General features: G+C 37.1%; 1 protein-coding gene across 7 annotated transcripts in view; it reads right to left on the bottom strand.

The window, feature by feature from the left end:
• Nucleotides 1–18,190, bottom strand: part of wdr7 (WD repeat domain 7) — a 152,641-nt gene that overhangs the window by 94,066 nt on the left and 40,385 nt on the right. For all 7 annotated transcript variants that reach the window (XM_039653846.2, XM_039653848.2, XM_089123471.1 and 4 more), the window contains 2 exons: nt 5,048–5,281; nt 2,112–2,602 (listed from right to left, as the gene is read on the bottom strand). In XM_039653846.2, coding sequence (XP_039509780.2) covers nt 2,112–2,602; nt 5,048–5,281 — 725 coding nt within the window. The remainder of the gene's footprint in view (nt 1–2,111; nt 2,603–5,047; nt 5,282–18,190) is intronic.

The following is an 18,190-nucleotide window of genomic DNA, read 5'->3' as shown; positions in this document are numbered from 1 at the left end:
GTGAATGAACTAGTAATACTTTCGTCCACAGACCAGCAACATTCACCATGGATTTAATATAGTAACACTAACTGGAACCAGTTTGGCTGGAATGGTGAAATGCTTTCAAGTACTTCACACATCTTTTTCCACCACTTCAAAATTCAAATATTATATAAATAAATATATATTTAAATGTTATTTTTAATGTGATGACCAAAACATTATTTGTTCATCTTTCAAAGATGACCCCCATTTATAACCTGAAAGTTTCAAGATCTAGGAAAACTCACACTTATTTAAAAATATTTTTTCTTTAAACAAATAGGAAATTTCTCTGGCATTTCTTTCTTTTTGCTGTATCGAAAACGTACCGAACCGTGACTTTAAAACCGAGGTACGTACCGAACCGTGATTTTTGTGTACCGTTACACCCCTAATATATATATATATATATATATATATTATCTTACTCTAGTACAATAAGCAATATATTACAGTATTTAATTCATCTTTGTTAATGTTAATGTTAGTGTTAATAATAACTGTTCATTGTTAGTTCGGGTCCATTTAATAATCTTAACAGATACAACTTTTGATTTACTAATAATAATAATATATTAGTAAATGTAAGATTAACATTAATAAATGCTTAAGAATTGTATTGTTAGTTCTTGATAACTAATGCAGTTAAATAATGTTATGAAATGGAATTGTAAAATTGCACATATAAATCATTTAAGATTAAATAAACGTTAAAAATGTAAACTAAACCTAAAACCTTACAATAAACCGCTCTTTCAAAACTATCCTCATAATATTGATTCACGAAAGTTATTTGAAGGTAAAACTGACTTTGAAAGAAATCGGTGGCGCTGCCCTTCAGTCTAAACATGATCCACAAACACATTGACGGCACGTATCGACGGGTTCACGTGTTGCTAGTTCACCTGCAGAGCACGAGACTGAAATCTCTCACCTGCGGACAAGCTGAACGATCAGCACACACACACACACACAGCGAGAGCAAGAGCTCGATAGCCGTCAGTGGCTTGACCCCGCGGGGCATCCGCACGGCCCCTGGGTCACGTGAGTCGCTTCATGCTCTTCTCACCGTCCTGAACCTCCATCACAGCCCTGGGGCCGGCGGGATACGCAGAGGAAAACACAGGTGAACAACAGAAACTGAAACACCCTGACGCCTGAAGGTGCTTTACTTTCTTTCTAAGCTTTTTATTTTGCCGAAACATCATTTATCTTTTTCTCTGTACTTAAAGGTACACTATGTAAGTTTAAAGCTGTTTTTGTCAAACAGCGACCCCTAGAGTACTTGTACTGTCATAAAATAGGAATGGAAATAAGGTGTGACCCCTTTAAGAGCTGCGAACGCTGGGTTATTCTGCTGATGCTCATTCTTATCCTATTTTAAGTGAAAGCCTGACCGAGTGCGACTCCTTCTTCACGCATTCAGTTTCTCGTTTTCTTTTCCTTGACTCTTCCGAGCCTGTGGTCACGTGGCGGTCGTAAAGCCATACGTTCTCCAGGTCACATGACCTGGCCAAAGTCTTCTCCAAACTTTCATAGGCGGTTTTTCAAGAGGGCAGCCAAGTTACACGGGGTGCCTTTAAATACAGGTGAAACTCGAAAAATGTAAATATCGTGCAAAAGTTAATATAAGTAATTCAACTTATAAGGTGAAACTAATATATTATATAGACTCATTACATGCAAAAAGTGAGATATTTCAAGCCTTTATTTATTGTAATTGTGATGATTATGGCGTACAGCTTATGAAAACGCCAAAGTCAAAATTAGAATATTGTGAAAAGGTTTTCATAAACTGTAATCCATAATCATCACAATGACAGCTAGTTGATCGCATATAGCTAGTAGATTTCTTCACTGTGAGAGTGAAGAGTGTGAGAGTGTGAGATACATTCAAGATATTTTAAGGCCAGAATAATTTTATTTCAAGGAAAATAGGTTTAAATGTGTCATTTTAGGGATAAAATTATTGACTACAGGGGGACTTTAAAGGATTAGTTATGGATAATGACAATGTGCGTGCTTGTGTGTGCATGTATGTATGCGCGCGTATGTGTGTATATGTGTGTGTAAGTGTGTGATTTCACCTGACTGGCGCTTTCTTCATATGCTCTCCGATGAACGTGGCGTTGGTCATGCCCATCAGTGTGTTAGCGAGCGAGATGACGGACAGCAGGTGCTGCGTGGTCACAGCTCTCGACACGCCGTACGTCCCTTTTCCCACGACCTCGGACGCGGAGAGCGTCTCGACCGAGCCCTGCGCCAGCCGGCGGAGCAGCGAGTCCTTGAAGGTGGGCAGCATCAGAGACATGTGCCCGCCTCGCGAGATCAGGCCGAAGGAAATGGGTGTGTGTGGGCGCAGCATCCCGAGCCGGCTCACACACACCTCGTCCAAGGCCCCGTTCAGGCCCCACGCGTGCAGGCAGGACATAAAGAGCTTGGCCGTGTCCATGGTCAGGTTGTATTCCAGGAGACTCAGAGACTTCGACTTCTCCTCACGCCGGCGCTGCTCCTCCTCTTCATCCTCGTCTTCGTCCAGCAGGTGCTCCTTGATGTTTTCTTTAATGGTCTCCTTCACCTGTGCAGGGGGAGTGATGGAACGGACATGTCGTGTGACGACTAATAAACCAACAACAGATGATTTTGTTATGCTTTTTTTTCCTGTTTTTTCTTTATTAATATATTTTCATGTGTTTTCATGAGTTTTCATGTTAATTTTCATGTTAAAATTCTTAGTCATTTCATTATGTGCCTTTATATATATATATATATATATATATATATTATTATTATGTGCCTTTAATAATAATAATAATAATAATAATTGGACGGGTTTACATTGGGGTCCATATATAACATGTAAAATCTTCCTATATATAATTAATACATACAATTATATATATATATATATATATATATATATATATATTAGGGGTGTAATGGTACATGTATTCGTATTGAACCGTTCCGGTTCGAGGCTTCCGGTCCGGTACGCATACAAACCGAACGATTGCTTGGACCATTTTTCTTGCCGGCAAAATTCGTCCTGACGCGGCCAACACAACGTTGCGCAACATCCAAATGGCAAAGGTAATGGAAGCAGAACGAAACTGCGCTCCTCGTTATGTGCTTCACGGATCGTTTATCAGTTCGGACCAGCAACATCTGTGCAGCGCGAGCCGATCTCGATCAAGCAACACTGTTACCACACCGCGCTAAGAGATCCGGTAAAGAAAACATTTGAATTCGCCACTGAGGTAATAACATCGCTGCAAAATCTAGTGAGATGCATTCACATTTCTCCGTTATTAACCGTAGATCTCTATTAGATCAAACAGCGCTGTCATGGAAACCAGGAGAAACATTGTGCCGTGAATGAACTAGTACTTTACGTCCACAGACCAGCAACATTCACCATGGATTTAATATAGTAACACTAACTGTAACCAGTTTGGCTGGAATGGTGAAATGCTTTCAAGTACTTCACACATCTTTTTCCAGCACTTCAAAATTCAAATATTATATAAATAAATATATATTTAAATGTTATTTTTAATGTGATGACCAAAACATTATTAGTTCATCCTTCAAAGATGACCCCCATTTATAAACCTGAAAGTTTCAAGATCTAGGAAAACTCACACTTATTTAAAAATATTTTTTCTTTAAACAAATAGGAAATTTCTCTGGCATTTCTTTCTTTTTGCTGTATCGAAAACGTACCGAACCGTGACTTTAAAACCGATGTACGTACCGAACCGTGATTTTTGTGTACCGTTACACCCCTAATATATATATATATATATATATATATATATGAAGAGTTCAGATGCAAAAGCCTCTAAGTGCCATTTGAAATTTGAATGATCATTTTTATCAAGCTTGTATATTTAAGTTCAGTGATTTCACTTAAATGGCAATGATAATTACCTATTAATTGTTATTTAAGTGAAATTACTGAACTTAAATATACAAGTTTGATAAAAATCATCATTAAAGAAGAAAATCTCAAATGGCATTTAGAGGCTTTTGCATCTGAACTCTTCATATATATACACACAGAATATACTGCTATTTAGGTTTAATTTACTTTTATTTTATTTTAGTTAGCATTTATTTCAAACTAATAATTTTAGTGATTCAACTTAAACTTAATTTAGTGTATTGTCAATGCAACATTTCTGAAAGTATATTCAAAAGTAAATATTCTTAAATTTTTCAACACATACATATTTTTTTAAAATATTTTTATTTCAGCTTTATTTCACTTTCTGGTTTTAGTTTACGATAATAACCCTATTAACAACTTTTGATCATTACGTTTTAATCTTAACCTATAGTGTTTTGTATATAGTTGTATTCCTATAAAATAAACATGTAAAATAACATGTTTATAAAATATAAAAACAAATAAATATAATTAATATAATTAATAATAATAAATAAGAATCAAATAATATTTATAACGGTCCTAAAAATATATAACTTATAAAAATATAAAAAATTAATGTTTATATATATATATATATATATATATATATATATATATATGTGTGTGTGTGTGTGTGTATTTTTATTTTTTTTATTAAATACTTTTGTTATCTTAATTGAGTACTTTTATATAATTAATTATAACAAATAAAATTATTTAAAAATAGTGTCTTAAAATATTTGTATAGAACAATTGTAATTTAATAAAATCTTCCAAAAATATGTATAAAAGTTTTATTTTTTAGGCTTAATTTATATAACAAATAATAATAAATACAATTATTTTAAAACAAATAAAGTAGTTCGCGCTCACGCCCCCCCTGAACCACATTTAAATTCCCCAATAAGGGATTTTCCAACCATTGGATCAATTCAATTGATCTGCAGATGAAACGCAAGAACACATTGGACGGGTTCATAAAGTTGACTGTAAAGTGGATTGCAGGCCAGCGATAGTCTTTTGTTCAGTGATATGAAAAAAAATAAACAAGCTCTTTGTGTATATCGGATCACAGCCATGCCAGAGTCTGACCTGCTTGAAGATCTTATTGGCCAGGAACGAGCCGCTCTTGTCAACCCCGCCGGGAGCTTTCTGCAGGGACTCTGGGGAGACGAGAGTGGGATTGGGACGCTGTGCCTCCTCCGTCAGCAACTGGATGATAACGGCCTCCACGTCGAAAAACAGCACGTGCATGTCGGGATCCGTGACATTCGTCTTCATGGCTTGGACCACCAGCGAGTTATGGGAGTATTTGGGAAGGTTGCCCTACAAACAAGAAAGAAGAATGGTTTTTTTTTCAGGCCATTTTGTGCCACTGATTCAAAGCAAACCATCTATAACAGGAACAACTTTACAAGAGACAGCGAGAAAAATGTGTGTGACTGTTCTGGAACAACAAAGAAGCTCGGGTCAATGGTTTTGCTCCTGCTTCTCCGTGATGAAAAGGAAACGGCAGTGAGAGCGGATGAGCAGAGAGTCAAACACCCTCGCTGTACGATTCTGGATGAACTGAGAATCACACATTTGTTAGGTTTCAAATAAAGATCACCAACTCTAAACAGACATCTGATTACAAATAAATAGTAATTTACTAGACGTTCTGACAAAATGTTAATTGTTGCAGTCTATTTAAAAATGTTTGAATCTTTAAATTGGTTTGAGTGAATGATTCAACAAATCACTCATATCGACATTTGAATGATTCAACGACTCACTCATATCGACATGTGAATGATTCAATGACTCACTCATATCGACATGTGAATGATTCAATGACTCACTCATTTAGACATTTGAATGATTCAACAAATCACTCATCTAGACATTTGAATGATTCAACGACTCATATCGACATGTGAATGATTCAACGACTCACTCATATCGACATATGAATGATTCAACAACTCACTCATATCGACATGTGAATAACTCAACGACTCACTCATATCGACATTTGAATGATTCAACAAATCACCCATCTGGACATTTAAATGATTTAATGACTCACTTATGTAGACGTTTGAATGATCGAACGACTCACTCATGTACACATTTAAATGATTCAATGACTCACTCATATCAACATTTAAAGTAACATCAGGTAACTTTTCAACCTTCATAATATATGTCCAAGTCTCTTGAGATGGTACATCGACTTATAATAGGTTGAATGTCACGTCTGTCATAGCCTGACGGGGTCTGTAGCGTTTTTAATCGTACTTTTAAACTTCGAGTTTTGAGTAGTAACCGGCGAACTAAGAGAACTAGAAAATTTGACTGCTTTACAGCATATACGTCACTTCCACCACCATCACCCCCACTTCCTTAAAATCGGATGTGCGAGCCAAATGTTATAGTCATGGCCGAAGCAGCACAGAAAAAAAAAGAAAACAAAGGTTTTTTCGGAGCAAAGCAAAAAGAGAAAAAGAGAAATTGGTCGCGTTAAAGGCAGAATGAGGATCAACATTGGGCCAGCGCTTTCTCGCTGGCGTGAGCTGAAGGAGGAAGGGGTGCCCGACCGATGCGGGCTGTCATGCTTTTGGACTAGTAAGTATATTGCTTGCATACTATCTCTTTGTTTTTGTTTTTTTTTGTCTGTCTGACTATGTTACAGAAGCTATCTTATACTCCGTTTATCTTCATGAATCAAGTAATGATAGTAGAGTAGCGAATTATCAATCTAGTAGCTAGTAAACGATATTCTAGTTTTTGATGGTTAGCTATCGCTAGCATTCTCGTTCTGATTTGAACTTTGCAATCGATGAAATGCAAATAGCAAATGTTTGACCTAAAAAGTGTAGTCTACTCAACATGTACAAAGAAAGGAGGAAGATTATTAATATTATCATTGTGTGCATAGATTCTCATTTGATACATGTGTAAAGTTACTTGATTGTGTCATTTTCGATTATTGATAGCTACAGAGGCAAACGGGATTCTTGTCGCAATTTTTTCGGATGACGAATTGATATTATAATATTGATGATATACGGTTATTATCTACCACTCAAACATTGCATTGAAGTATCATATAGATTCAGTGAAATGGTAACCAACAGACTAGGCTACTATAATGACGCTGGCTTGTAAACGTGAGCATCGCGATCATTTGTCGTTATGGCATTATATTCATATGACATGCTGAAATATATGCCACTGTACCTGGGATGAAGACATTTCACACACGACGCAAGCAGAACACCTGCATGTGACCTCCTCCTACAGTGTTCAAGGCTATCATGGTTGTCAACAAATGTAGGATGTAGGATGACAGAGTTTACGAATATAGTTGAGGACAATACTGTTTCCAAACTGTAGGGGGACCCCGAGAGCAAAAGCTACCAGGTGTTACTTTAAAGGAGCTGTATGCAAGATTGTGGCCAAAACTGGTACTGCAATCACTTTCAAATTCCCCCCTTAACCCATGACTTGAGGTTGCCAGATATACTGCAGGTTCCAGCAGGAATGGAGGCTATAAGAAGCTTCCATGGCAAGTGACGAGTCCTACACGGCAAGTTTTTTTTTTTCTGTTAATTATTTATTTCGGACTTTGTAACAAAGTATTTCGGATTCATATTGAGTTTTTGGGGGTTTCGCAATGATTTTTTTTATCCGATTCCGACACGTTTGTATCTGCAGCTATGGTAACTAGAGAAGAGCTGGCAACCCGAATGACGCAACACTACTGACTCCGTGATTGGAAGATCGGTGGAGGGTGACGCATCAGAACAAAACACAACTTGACAACACAAAATCAGTCAAATGGCTGCGACTTCACTTTTTAAATGACAATATCATGGCTGGACTACTGTTGTCAGTGATATAAGTATTTGAAATGAACATAATTTCTTAATGTCTAGTGACATATCAAGGAAAATTTATGATTAATTGAAATAAATTTCTTGCATACAGCTCCTTTAATTGATTCAACGACTCACTCATATCGACATTTAAACGATTCGACGACTAACTCATATAGACAATTGCTCCACTTATTCACCTATTAATTCAAATAGGGGTGGGCGATATGGAAAAAATATAATATCACGATTTTTTTAGGAAAATCACGATCACGATTTTTTATCACGATTCTTTTTCAAGTTGGTTTTAATATTTTGCAAGTGGCTGTTCATTACAGCCAAACTAATGTCCTTATGTTAAAAACAAAGCCTTAGGTAACAAAATAAAAAAGAAAGGCATACATTTAGGCCAGTGGCGAAGATAAAAATCTTTGTCATTATTTTCGTTGTTATTAAAAAAAATAAGACAAGATAAACATTACACAAATTAATATTCAAATTAAATAAATAGTGCTTTATTTTTCAGATGCACTAGGTGTATTTAGCAGTAGCATTGAAGAAAGTAATTAAATTAAACAAATATGAAATTAAAACACTACAGAGACTTCACTGAATAAATTGATTCTTATTAAAGCTACTATTAAAGTTCTCAGTCAGTGAGTGATTTTCTCCTTGTGTGTTTTTTTCTTTTACTAAAGAGATTCCCTCAAAAATGAAAATGGTCTTAATTTACTCTCTCAAGATGTTTTAAACCCGAATAAGTTTCTTTCTTCTGTTGAAAATAAAAGTTATTTTGAATAATGTGGGTAACCGAACAGTTGCTGGTCCCCCTATAGTTTTTTATTGGTTCTCTCCTGGAAGTTAATGGGGACCAGCAACTGTTTGGTTACCCACATAAAAAAAAAAATCGTTCTTTTGTGTTCAGCACAAGAAAGAAATTAATACAGGTTTGTAACAACATTAGAGTGAGTAAATAATGACAGATTATTATTTTTATTTTTTTTGGTGAACTATCCCTTTAAGGACGTGCGGCACTACTATTTATTCCTGTCGCTTTTAGACCAGCACGCGACGCGTTTAATATAGACGCATATTACACCAGATATTCTCTCAAATGTTTGCTTTCACTTTAGACGTAGCCTGTTTATGTACACATTGTGTGTATTTAACAGTATTAGCATAATAAGACTCGAAAGATAACTTAGTCCAGTATTCTGGCGCTGTTTGACAGGCTTCTAGTGCCTGTGATTGTCGTGGGTATATGCGGTCAGGAAAGCGCACGTTAGAACAGCGCATCAGCGCGTGGATTAAATGTTTAACCGGCAAGGCTTATGCAAGTAATGAACTTTTGTGAATTGCAGTGTCCCGTACCTATTCATTAACGTGTGTCTAGGCTACGTCGCGTTGTACAGATGAGACGGAGGCGCCAGAACTGAACTGATAGAATGCACTGTAACACGATACTACGATATTTCTTCAAAAGCAGATCGTGGAGGCATTTTAATCGTCCACGATTAAAAATCGTCATATCGCACACCCCTAAATTCAAATTGAATTTAAATATATGAATGACTAAAATAAATTATTAAATTAATGAATGATTAAATAATTATTTTGTTAATTCATTCATTTAATTGTTTATTCATTTAATTAATTAAATTACTAAATTAAAATGAATACATTTACAAAAAATATTAAATGAATGAATGGAAATAAAAATCAGCAGATTAACCATGCTTTTCACTCTAAAACAGGCTCCGTGTTCCTCTATCTGCAGGGCAAATGGACACGGCGTCTCCCTGTGATCAAGCCCTTGAGCCTCCTCAATGAGCAGCTCGTTATACAGCAGTAATCAGCGAGTCTTCAAACACATCAGTCAAAAGTTGTTCAGCGCGCAGGATAATCTATTTATTTCATGATCTGTGTAATAATCTCTAATGCTCATTAAGCCCTCCAGCATTCATTTCATCTCATCTCCTTCCAGTCGGCCCATATTAAATAGCGAGCTTGCTAATTGTTATTCAATGTTAATTCGATGAACAAAGCACCTGCGATCCATTAGAGACATCAGGGAGGATGTTTACGACCGGTCCGATTCAGACGCGCTTCCTAACCCAAACTTCTGTGGCTGAACATAAATACACACAATGCATTAGATAAATGACCCAGAAGGCCGCCGTGCGTTAAAGGGTTAGTTCGATACACTTTTTTCACTTAAAGCCCTGTTTGTAAGATCGTTTCTGATGAAATAGTACGGTTAAGATTGACATTTGGACAAATGCTGCTGTCCCGAGAATTTTAGGTTTCTGTGTTATCACCCCCAAATTTCAATTTAACCATTCCATTTCTTTAGAAACGATCTTAAAACAAGGCTTTAAAGTGTACTAACCCTTTAAGGTACAATTTGAACGTGGCTCATGCAATCGTGTTTGAGTTGAAATATTTTTTTTTTTTAGATATCAGTTTTCTTTATGAAGTGCAATGCATTTACTGTGGTAAACTCGTCCTGTATTTCGTGTCCTTCAGTGTAATGTCTGACTCCTGGAGTCTGGCGTACAATGTCTGCTCTTTGTGTTTGTGTTCAATAGCTCTGATGGCGGTCTGAGGGGCCGCATTGATATTACACACACACACACACACACACACTGCTTGTGCAAGGTCTCGCTCCTTTCATTTTCCTTCAGGTCTCTGGGACACCAAAATAAAAGGCAACTGTTGCAGTGAAAGAAGACAAATCTGTGAGAGGGAGAGATGAAATGTGTTTCAGAAATAAATAAATAAATAAATGTCTGACTGAAAAATGCAATTAAATATAAAAAAAAAGCACATTTCTGTCAAAATATATACAGATAAAAAAATCAATTTAAATTATTTGTTTAATTTATTTAGTATTTAATTATATTAAAATATTTTGTTTAAATTAATTATTTAAACAAATTATTTTCTGTTTTCTCAGAAACAGTCTGTCTGACACTGTTGTGTTCAAGAATACACACCCTAAAAAAATTAAATCATATGCTTATCATATTAACATTTCAGAAGTAAATTATTATAGGACTAAATATATATATATATATATATATATATATATATATATATATAAACACGAGTTTCAGTTATATCATTTCTGTCTGACACCATTGTTATAAGAAAAGAGAGTAAAAATAAAATCATCTGAATATATATATATATATGAGGGTCTCAGTAACTTCTGCCTGTCTGACACTGCCTGATAACTGTTATGATAAGAATAAATAGACTATATTTATTATAATAAATAAAATGTATACACACTATAAATAAAAATAAAATCATCTGAATTTAACAAGACTCCTAATAGACAAGACTAAAAATTAACAAGACAAAAAAAAAAACAAAAAAAAAAAAACATAAAATTAAATAACAAAAAATATATCTGGGTCTTAGTTGTGTTCAAGAATAAACGTCTGCCTAAAAAAACAACAACATAATAATAAATAAATATGTTGGTCTTAGTAACATAATTTCCGTTCAAAAACACACACTATCTGAATGCAGACCAGTCTCTCTCTCTCTCTCACTCACACACACACACACAGGCACATCATTAGGCTGAACAGAGTGCTGTCCCAGAACCACTGGGCTATTTTAAACACATCATTACAGGACACCTGATACCAGATCAGCGTCTGAGGCGTCTGCACACCTCCACAGTGTATGCTTAAGATCTCAGCACATCACATGATGCTTTTAATGACAGAGACACAGCGGAAGACGTTCACTAAACGAGCAGTTTATATCACGTGACCCAAGATTAATTTGACTGCATGCATGACTTGACATCTACAACATTGCATAGTTTTATATGATCAATTTTGTAGTTTATTATTTGCATTCAGCCCTGTTTTTCCCTGCAAGCCTATGAACACAGACATGTGACGTGTTCTTGGGACAAGACGAAGGAGAGCGTGACGACATCATGTCCTGTGTACACAACCACACAGAGAGGGATCATGGAGACACACTGCCCTCTAGAGGACATTCAACACCACACACACACACTTGACTCCACTGCAACTTCTGACTACATTCAAACACACACAAACAACACCCATGACAGCCAATAAGAACGAATCTAATACAATCTGACATGCTAAACACATCGCCAGCTCTAAATGTAGACGTGAGCACAACATGCAGAAGTGTGTTTACAAGCGTGCTGTAAAATAAACACTAGCAGACGAGTGTGTCGATTATAGAAACAAACTACAGGTCATAACTAAATCAATACACACACACGTAAAACAAACACAATCTCTTTTACAAATGCATTAACACAGACAAGCGTAAAAAAAGTGTCCTCTCAATGACAACATCAGGAGCGCACACTTTTAAAGAGGATCTATTACAGCCTTTTACTGAGTGTTTTGTCTCCACTAGAACTAGTTTTCCTGAATGTTGATTATTTTCCTCGTATTCTCCATTGTTGCAGCTCCTCTCTTCCCACTCTGTCAGTAACGCTCTGTTTACTTCCTGAAGTCCCTCCTTCTGAAAAGCACACAGTGCTCTGATTGGTCGGCTGGATCAGTGTGCTGTGATTGGTCGAGCGCTTCGAGTGTGTTTGGGAAATGTACCGCCCCTTACCATAACCACCAGTTTAACACACTACTAACTCAACCAGGCCCCGCCCCTTTATTCTGCACATTAATTATTATAATGAGGAATTTTGTGACGCGTATGTTCCTGTTTTAATTTTAACAATTCCGATTCTGATTCTTATCGATTCCTAATTTTGATTCCAATAAGGTAAAACTTAGATATCATTTACATTTAGTCTTATTATAAAACATTTGATTATAGCTGAATATCCTACAGATATATATACATATCAATATAGATGCACTTCAAAACAGAAACAGCAATTCACTCACATTATAAAGCTAGCAAGAGCCAGGACATTTCTTAATATAACTCTGATTGTATTGTATCTGATTGATAAGCAGCTTTGGAGAAAGTGTATGAATCCATATTACAATCTAGAGTGATCTGTTATCGGTGGAAACTAATTATTTCAGAAATGTACAAACACAAAATCACAGTTAAATCAAAAATGTTCTCATTTAAAGAGCACCTATCATGGATTTTTGAAAATGACTCTTCATGTAGTGTGGACTATAGCTCTAAGGGACTGAAAACATCCTGCAAAGATTTATATCTGAAAGTGCACCGTATATAAAGTTATTGTCTTTCAAAAGTGAGAGTCGACTCTGAGTCTATGAAATGAATTGTTTTTGAAATGAGTCATTAGCTGGTTTGTAGTGACGTAGATACAAAACATTAGCTCATTGGCCGCTCCCAACAACTGCGCGCGCAGACGGGAGTGTAAACTTGAAGTCTAGAACACATTCAAATACTTCAGCTGAATCACATCATGTCGAGAAGACGCTGCTGTGTTCTACATTGCAAAGACAGTTCAGCCACTTGTTTTCATTGTCCAGGGACGATTTTTGCAAGTTCATTTTTGCAACTATAACACAACAGTAGCCCGAACCTTATTATCATTTTAATGGCGAATCATTCAAAAACATAAATTAATTCAAATGTGGATTCGCAAGCCGGTTGTTCCTGAAGGAGGGCTCAGTATCCAGTATATATGGATCAGGTTCGTCCTCCTCCGAATCACAATCTGTAAGTATTATTAATAATGTTTGCTGTTATGTTTTCTGTAGCATGCAAAATATAGTTATATTGTGATGTGTGTGTTGTGTACACTCGGCGCAGCTTCTAAGCGGGGTAAAGTTAGTTTTGTTTTTGATATTCACCAGACATTCATTGAAAAATGGCAATTACCTCCTAAACGACTTAGCCAAATATGACTTCGCTTTATATAATAAGCTTATCATCATCATCATCAATCGGCTGCGAACAGGGTAGGTTTGCAGTCGGTCACCAATTTTCTCCATTCCCTGCGATCTTTGGCAACTTCCCTCAGTTTGTTCGCTGTAACTGGTACGTCCTTGTTGATGAGCTCGCCTATGTATTGATGGTACAGTAGGGGTGTGCGATATGACGATTTTTAATCGTGGACGATTAAAATGCCTCCACGATTTGCTTTTGAAGAAATATCGTAGTATCGTGTTACAGTGCATTCTATCAGTTCAGTTCTGGCGCCTCCGTCTCATCTGTACAACGCGACGTAGCCTAGACACACGTTAATGAATAGGTACGGGACACTGCAATTCACAAAAGTTCATTACTTGCATAAGCCTTGCCGGTTAAACATTTAATCCACGCGCTGATGCGCTGTTCTAACGTGCGCTTTCCTGACCGCATATACCCACGACAATCACAGGCACTAGAAGCCTGTCAAACAGCGCCAGAATACTGGACTAAGTTATCTTTCGAGTCTTATTATGCTAATACTGTTAAATACACACAATGTGTACATAAACAGGCTACGTCTAAAGTGAAAGCAAACATTTGAGAGAATATCTGGTGTAATATGCGTCTATATTAAACGCGTCGCGTGCTGGTCTAAAAGCGACAGGAATAAATAGTAGTGCCGCACGTCCTTAAAGGGATAGTTCACCAAAAAAAATAAAAATAATAATCTGTCATTATTTACTCACTCTAATGTTGTTACAAACCTGTATTAATTTCTTTCTTGTGCTGAACACAAAAGAACGATTTTTTTTTTTATGTGGGTAACCAAACAGTTGCTGGTCCCCATTAACTTCCAGGAGAGAACCAATAAAAAACTATAGGGGGACCAGCAACTGTTCGGTTACCCACATTATTCAAAATAACTTTTATTTTCAACAGAAGAAAGAAACTTATTCGGGTTTAAAACATCTTGAGAGAGTAAATTAAGACCATTTTCATTTTTGAGGGAATCTCTTTAGTAAAAGAAAAAAACACACAAGGAGAAAATCACTCACTGACTGAGAACTTTAATAGTAGCTTTAATAAGAATCAATTTATTCAGTGAAGTCTCTGTAGTGTTTTAATTTCATATTTGTTTAATTTAATTACTTTCTTCAATGCTACTGCTAAATACACCTAGTGCATCTGAAAAATAAAGCACTATTTATTTAATTTGAATATTAATTTGTGTAATGTTTATCTTGTCTTATTTTTTTTAATAACAACGAAAATAATGACAAAGATTTTTATCTTCGCCACTGGCCTAAATGTATGCCTTTCTTTTTTATTTTGTTACCTAAGGCTTTGTTTTTAACATAAGGACATTAGTTTGGCTGTAATGAACAGCCACTTGCAAAATATTAAAACCAACTTGAAAAAGAATCGTGATAAAAAATCGTGATCGTGATTTTCCTAAAAAAAATCGTGATATTATATTTTTTCCATATCGCCCACCCCTATGGTACAGTTTATGTGGTCTTCCTCTGCCTCTTTTGCCGTGGCGTTCTTGAGGTGCATACAGAACGTATTTGTTTATTAAGTCGTTCTCGCTTCTTCTGAGGCAGTGGCCTACAAATCTCAGCTGCCTTTGTTGCACTCGGATAACGAGTTGGTCGCGATCGACTTGCTTGTAGATGTCTTCATTCCTGATTTTGTCTAGCCGTTTGATGCCGAGCATTATTCTGTAACAGTTGGTGGCGAAACTGTTGAGCTGGTCTTTGATCTAACTGTTGATGATCCAACTCTCGCAGCCGTAGAGAAGGATTGGGATGCATGAGGCTTCGAATATGTTGATCTTGAGTATGATTGGGAGGGTCTTTGCCTGAAAGACGTTTTTCATCTTCCAAAAGGCCCCCCATGCTTGGCCTTTTCGTCCTCTGACGTCTGACTCTGTAGAGGCTATTTGAGAGCCGAGATATTTAAAGTTCTTGGTCCACTCGATGTTCTGACCATTTAACTGTATGTACCGGTGGGTGTGGATTACCATGTCTGGGCCAGCATGTTGTTTGTTGCTTAAAGAGCATATTGCAGGTAAAAAAAAAAATCGAAATTTATAGATAACCTTGTATGAAAATACCATATGAAAAGTTAATGCAGGATTTAAAATGTTTTAAAACAACATAAGGGCACTAATTTAGAAGATAAAGTGAGCGTTTCTTGGACTGCTAGTAAAAACGGCTTTTTTTTCAACATCGCGTCATTTGACGTCATATCAGGGAGCCGCAGCCTCGGCTCAGTGCAGAGTAGGCTGGTGTTCAGTGAGAGCGCTCGTCAGTCGGTGTGCTTTCGTTAGTTTTTGCATTTTAATTTATCATCGTCATGGTAAATTATTGTGTTTGTGGAGATTGCAAAAACTCCAGCCTGTCAGGACTTCGAGATCGAGTCCACAAGTTTCCATTACAATAAAAGTGACGGTGCTATATAGCCTATCTTTCGTTCCTGGTGCGGTTTGAGCAGGTGAACAGACGGGATTTCTCATCTGCATCGGCTCGGAAAACGCGGTCGTGTGTAGCGTTCACTTCAGATCAAATGATTAGCATCCCGGCAATATGATGGAGTTCAACATGGTATGCCGAAGCAAGAATATTGATCGTCGTATACTACCAATATGGCATCAAATACTGTTATATAGGTAACTTAGTCATGTCATGCCCTAAATAGAACTTGTCATTGAAAAACAAAATTGGTTGTTTAAATACTCAAATCTTTAATGTTCTGTTTATGTTATAACCTAGGTGAAAAATATGTATTAAAAATGTACCTGAGTAGCCTATGCTTTTACTATAGAAATATACTCAAGTAAAGTTTTTATACATTTAATAGTATATAAATCTACCCTAAACATACTAATGTCTGCTGGCCTGTTATAGGATCATAATAATCTGTACAATATTGTGAGCACAGTGTATATCGTTAGCGAACGTGCACGTCTCTCACCTAAAAGGCACCTGTCCTGTTCTCCACTGCTTCTCCTCACATCACAGGTAATTTTTTCTCTGACCATTCTGTCTGACATTATCCTGGCCTGTCCCTGATCTCTTTAGCATAGCAGGCTCATAACTTTATGGCTTGATCCGTCATACGAGTATTTCCTCAGCGTCCGAAATGTCATGCGATTCATTGTTTTCCTATTGTGTGAATAGACGGCTCTCCCGCTCATTGTGTCACGCCCGCCACGCCCATTTTCAGACGCGGAAGTAAAATTTTCTCACAAAAACGATTGCAGAAGCTTCTGTAGCGTGTTTATGCGTATATTTTAAAGAAAATCTAGTTCCTACATTGTTTTTATATGCATTGACTCGTTGGGTCCTCTAACCTGCAATATGCCCTTTAATGCTTCTGTTTTGGCTATGTTGACTTCAAGGCCTACTCTCCTGGCCCACTTGGCTGTTGTTGTGAGTTGTTGCTGAGATCTTTCCAGGGTGCTTTCGAATAGTGCAATGTCATCGGCAAAGTCCAGGTCAAATAGTGAGATATTAGGTTGCCTAGATGACGATGCCGTTGGATTGGGTGGTGTTGGCGTGTTCCTCCTCAGCTTTTGTTAGTACGTAGTCGAGGACAATGATGAACAAGAAAGGAGCTAGTGGAACACCAGTTGAGATGTCGAATTGGTCTGACAGCTTCCCCTCGACTAGAACATGACTCTTGGAGTTGGTGTAGATTGCTCGGACCGCTCTTACCAATTTATTTGGTATGCCGTAGTATCTCATGATTTCGAACATTGTTGGTCTGTTGATCGAGTCGAACGCCTTCTTAAAGTCGATGAATGTGATATAGTAGTCGAGATTCTTGTCTTTGGAGCCTTCAATTATTCTGCGCAGGATGTGAACTTGCTCTGTGCACCCTCTGCCTCTTCTGAAGCCAGCTTGATTGGCTCGCAGGACTTTGTCGATCGGGTTTCTTATCCTATGCAGGATGGCTTTATTGTAGACCTTTGCGGTGATCGACAAAAGGCTGATCCCCCTGTAGTTGTTCATCAGGGTCAGATCACCTTTCTTAGGTAGAGGGACAGTTAAACTGGTTGTGAATTGTTTGGGTGCCGATTCTTGTGCGTAGACTCTGTTGCAGATATCAAGAATAATAAGCACTGCCCCTCAAAAGCCGCCACAATGTGAGTTTCGCCGGGAAATCTTGCTCTTGACGGAGATGCGATTAAGGGACCGTGTGGAAAGTGCACTTTTTCTGACACGTTTGTTCAAACACTATATACAATTTTCAACACTTGACAAGCTATAATCCTGGTTATGGGCGTTACGTTGCCGACAGTCTCTGCCTACGGACGGTTTACCAATAACAACTGACTGGGTCATTTGACCAATCGCCGCAGATTCGCGTCACGCAAAGGAGGTGTTTGGGAAAATGAATCGTTGAACGAATCATTTGGGAGTCGTTGAGCAAATCAGTTAAAAATAAATGCATATTACAAAAGAAATAAAGTGTTTTTTTATCCTTGCATGCAAGTTAAACTGTTTTT

The sequence above is a fragment of the Pimephales promelas genome, chromosome 19 (genome assembly GCF_988280905.1).
Source record: "Pimephales promelas chromosome 19, fPimPro1.hap1.1, whole genome shotgun sequence".
NCBI classification, from domain to species: Eukaryota; Metazoa; Chordata; class Actinopteri; order Cypriniformes; family Leuciscidae; genus Pimephales; species Pimephales promelas.
The sequence above is the reverse complement of the archived record's forward strand: the minus strand, read 5'-3'. Positions and strand labels throughout refer to the sequence as shown.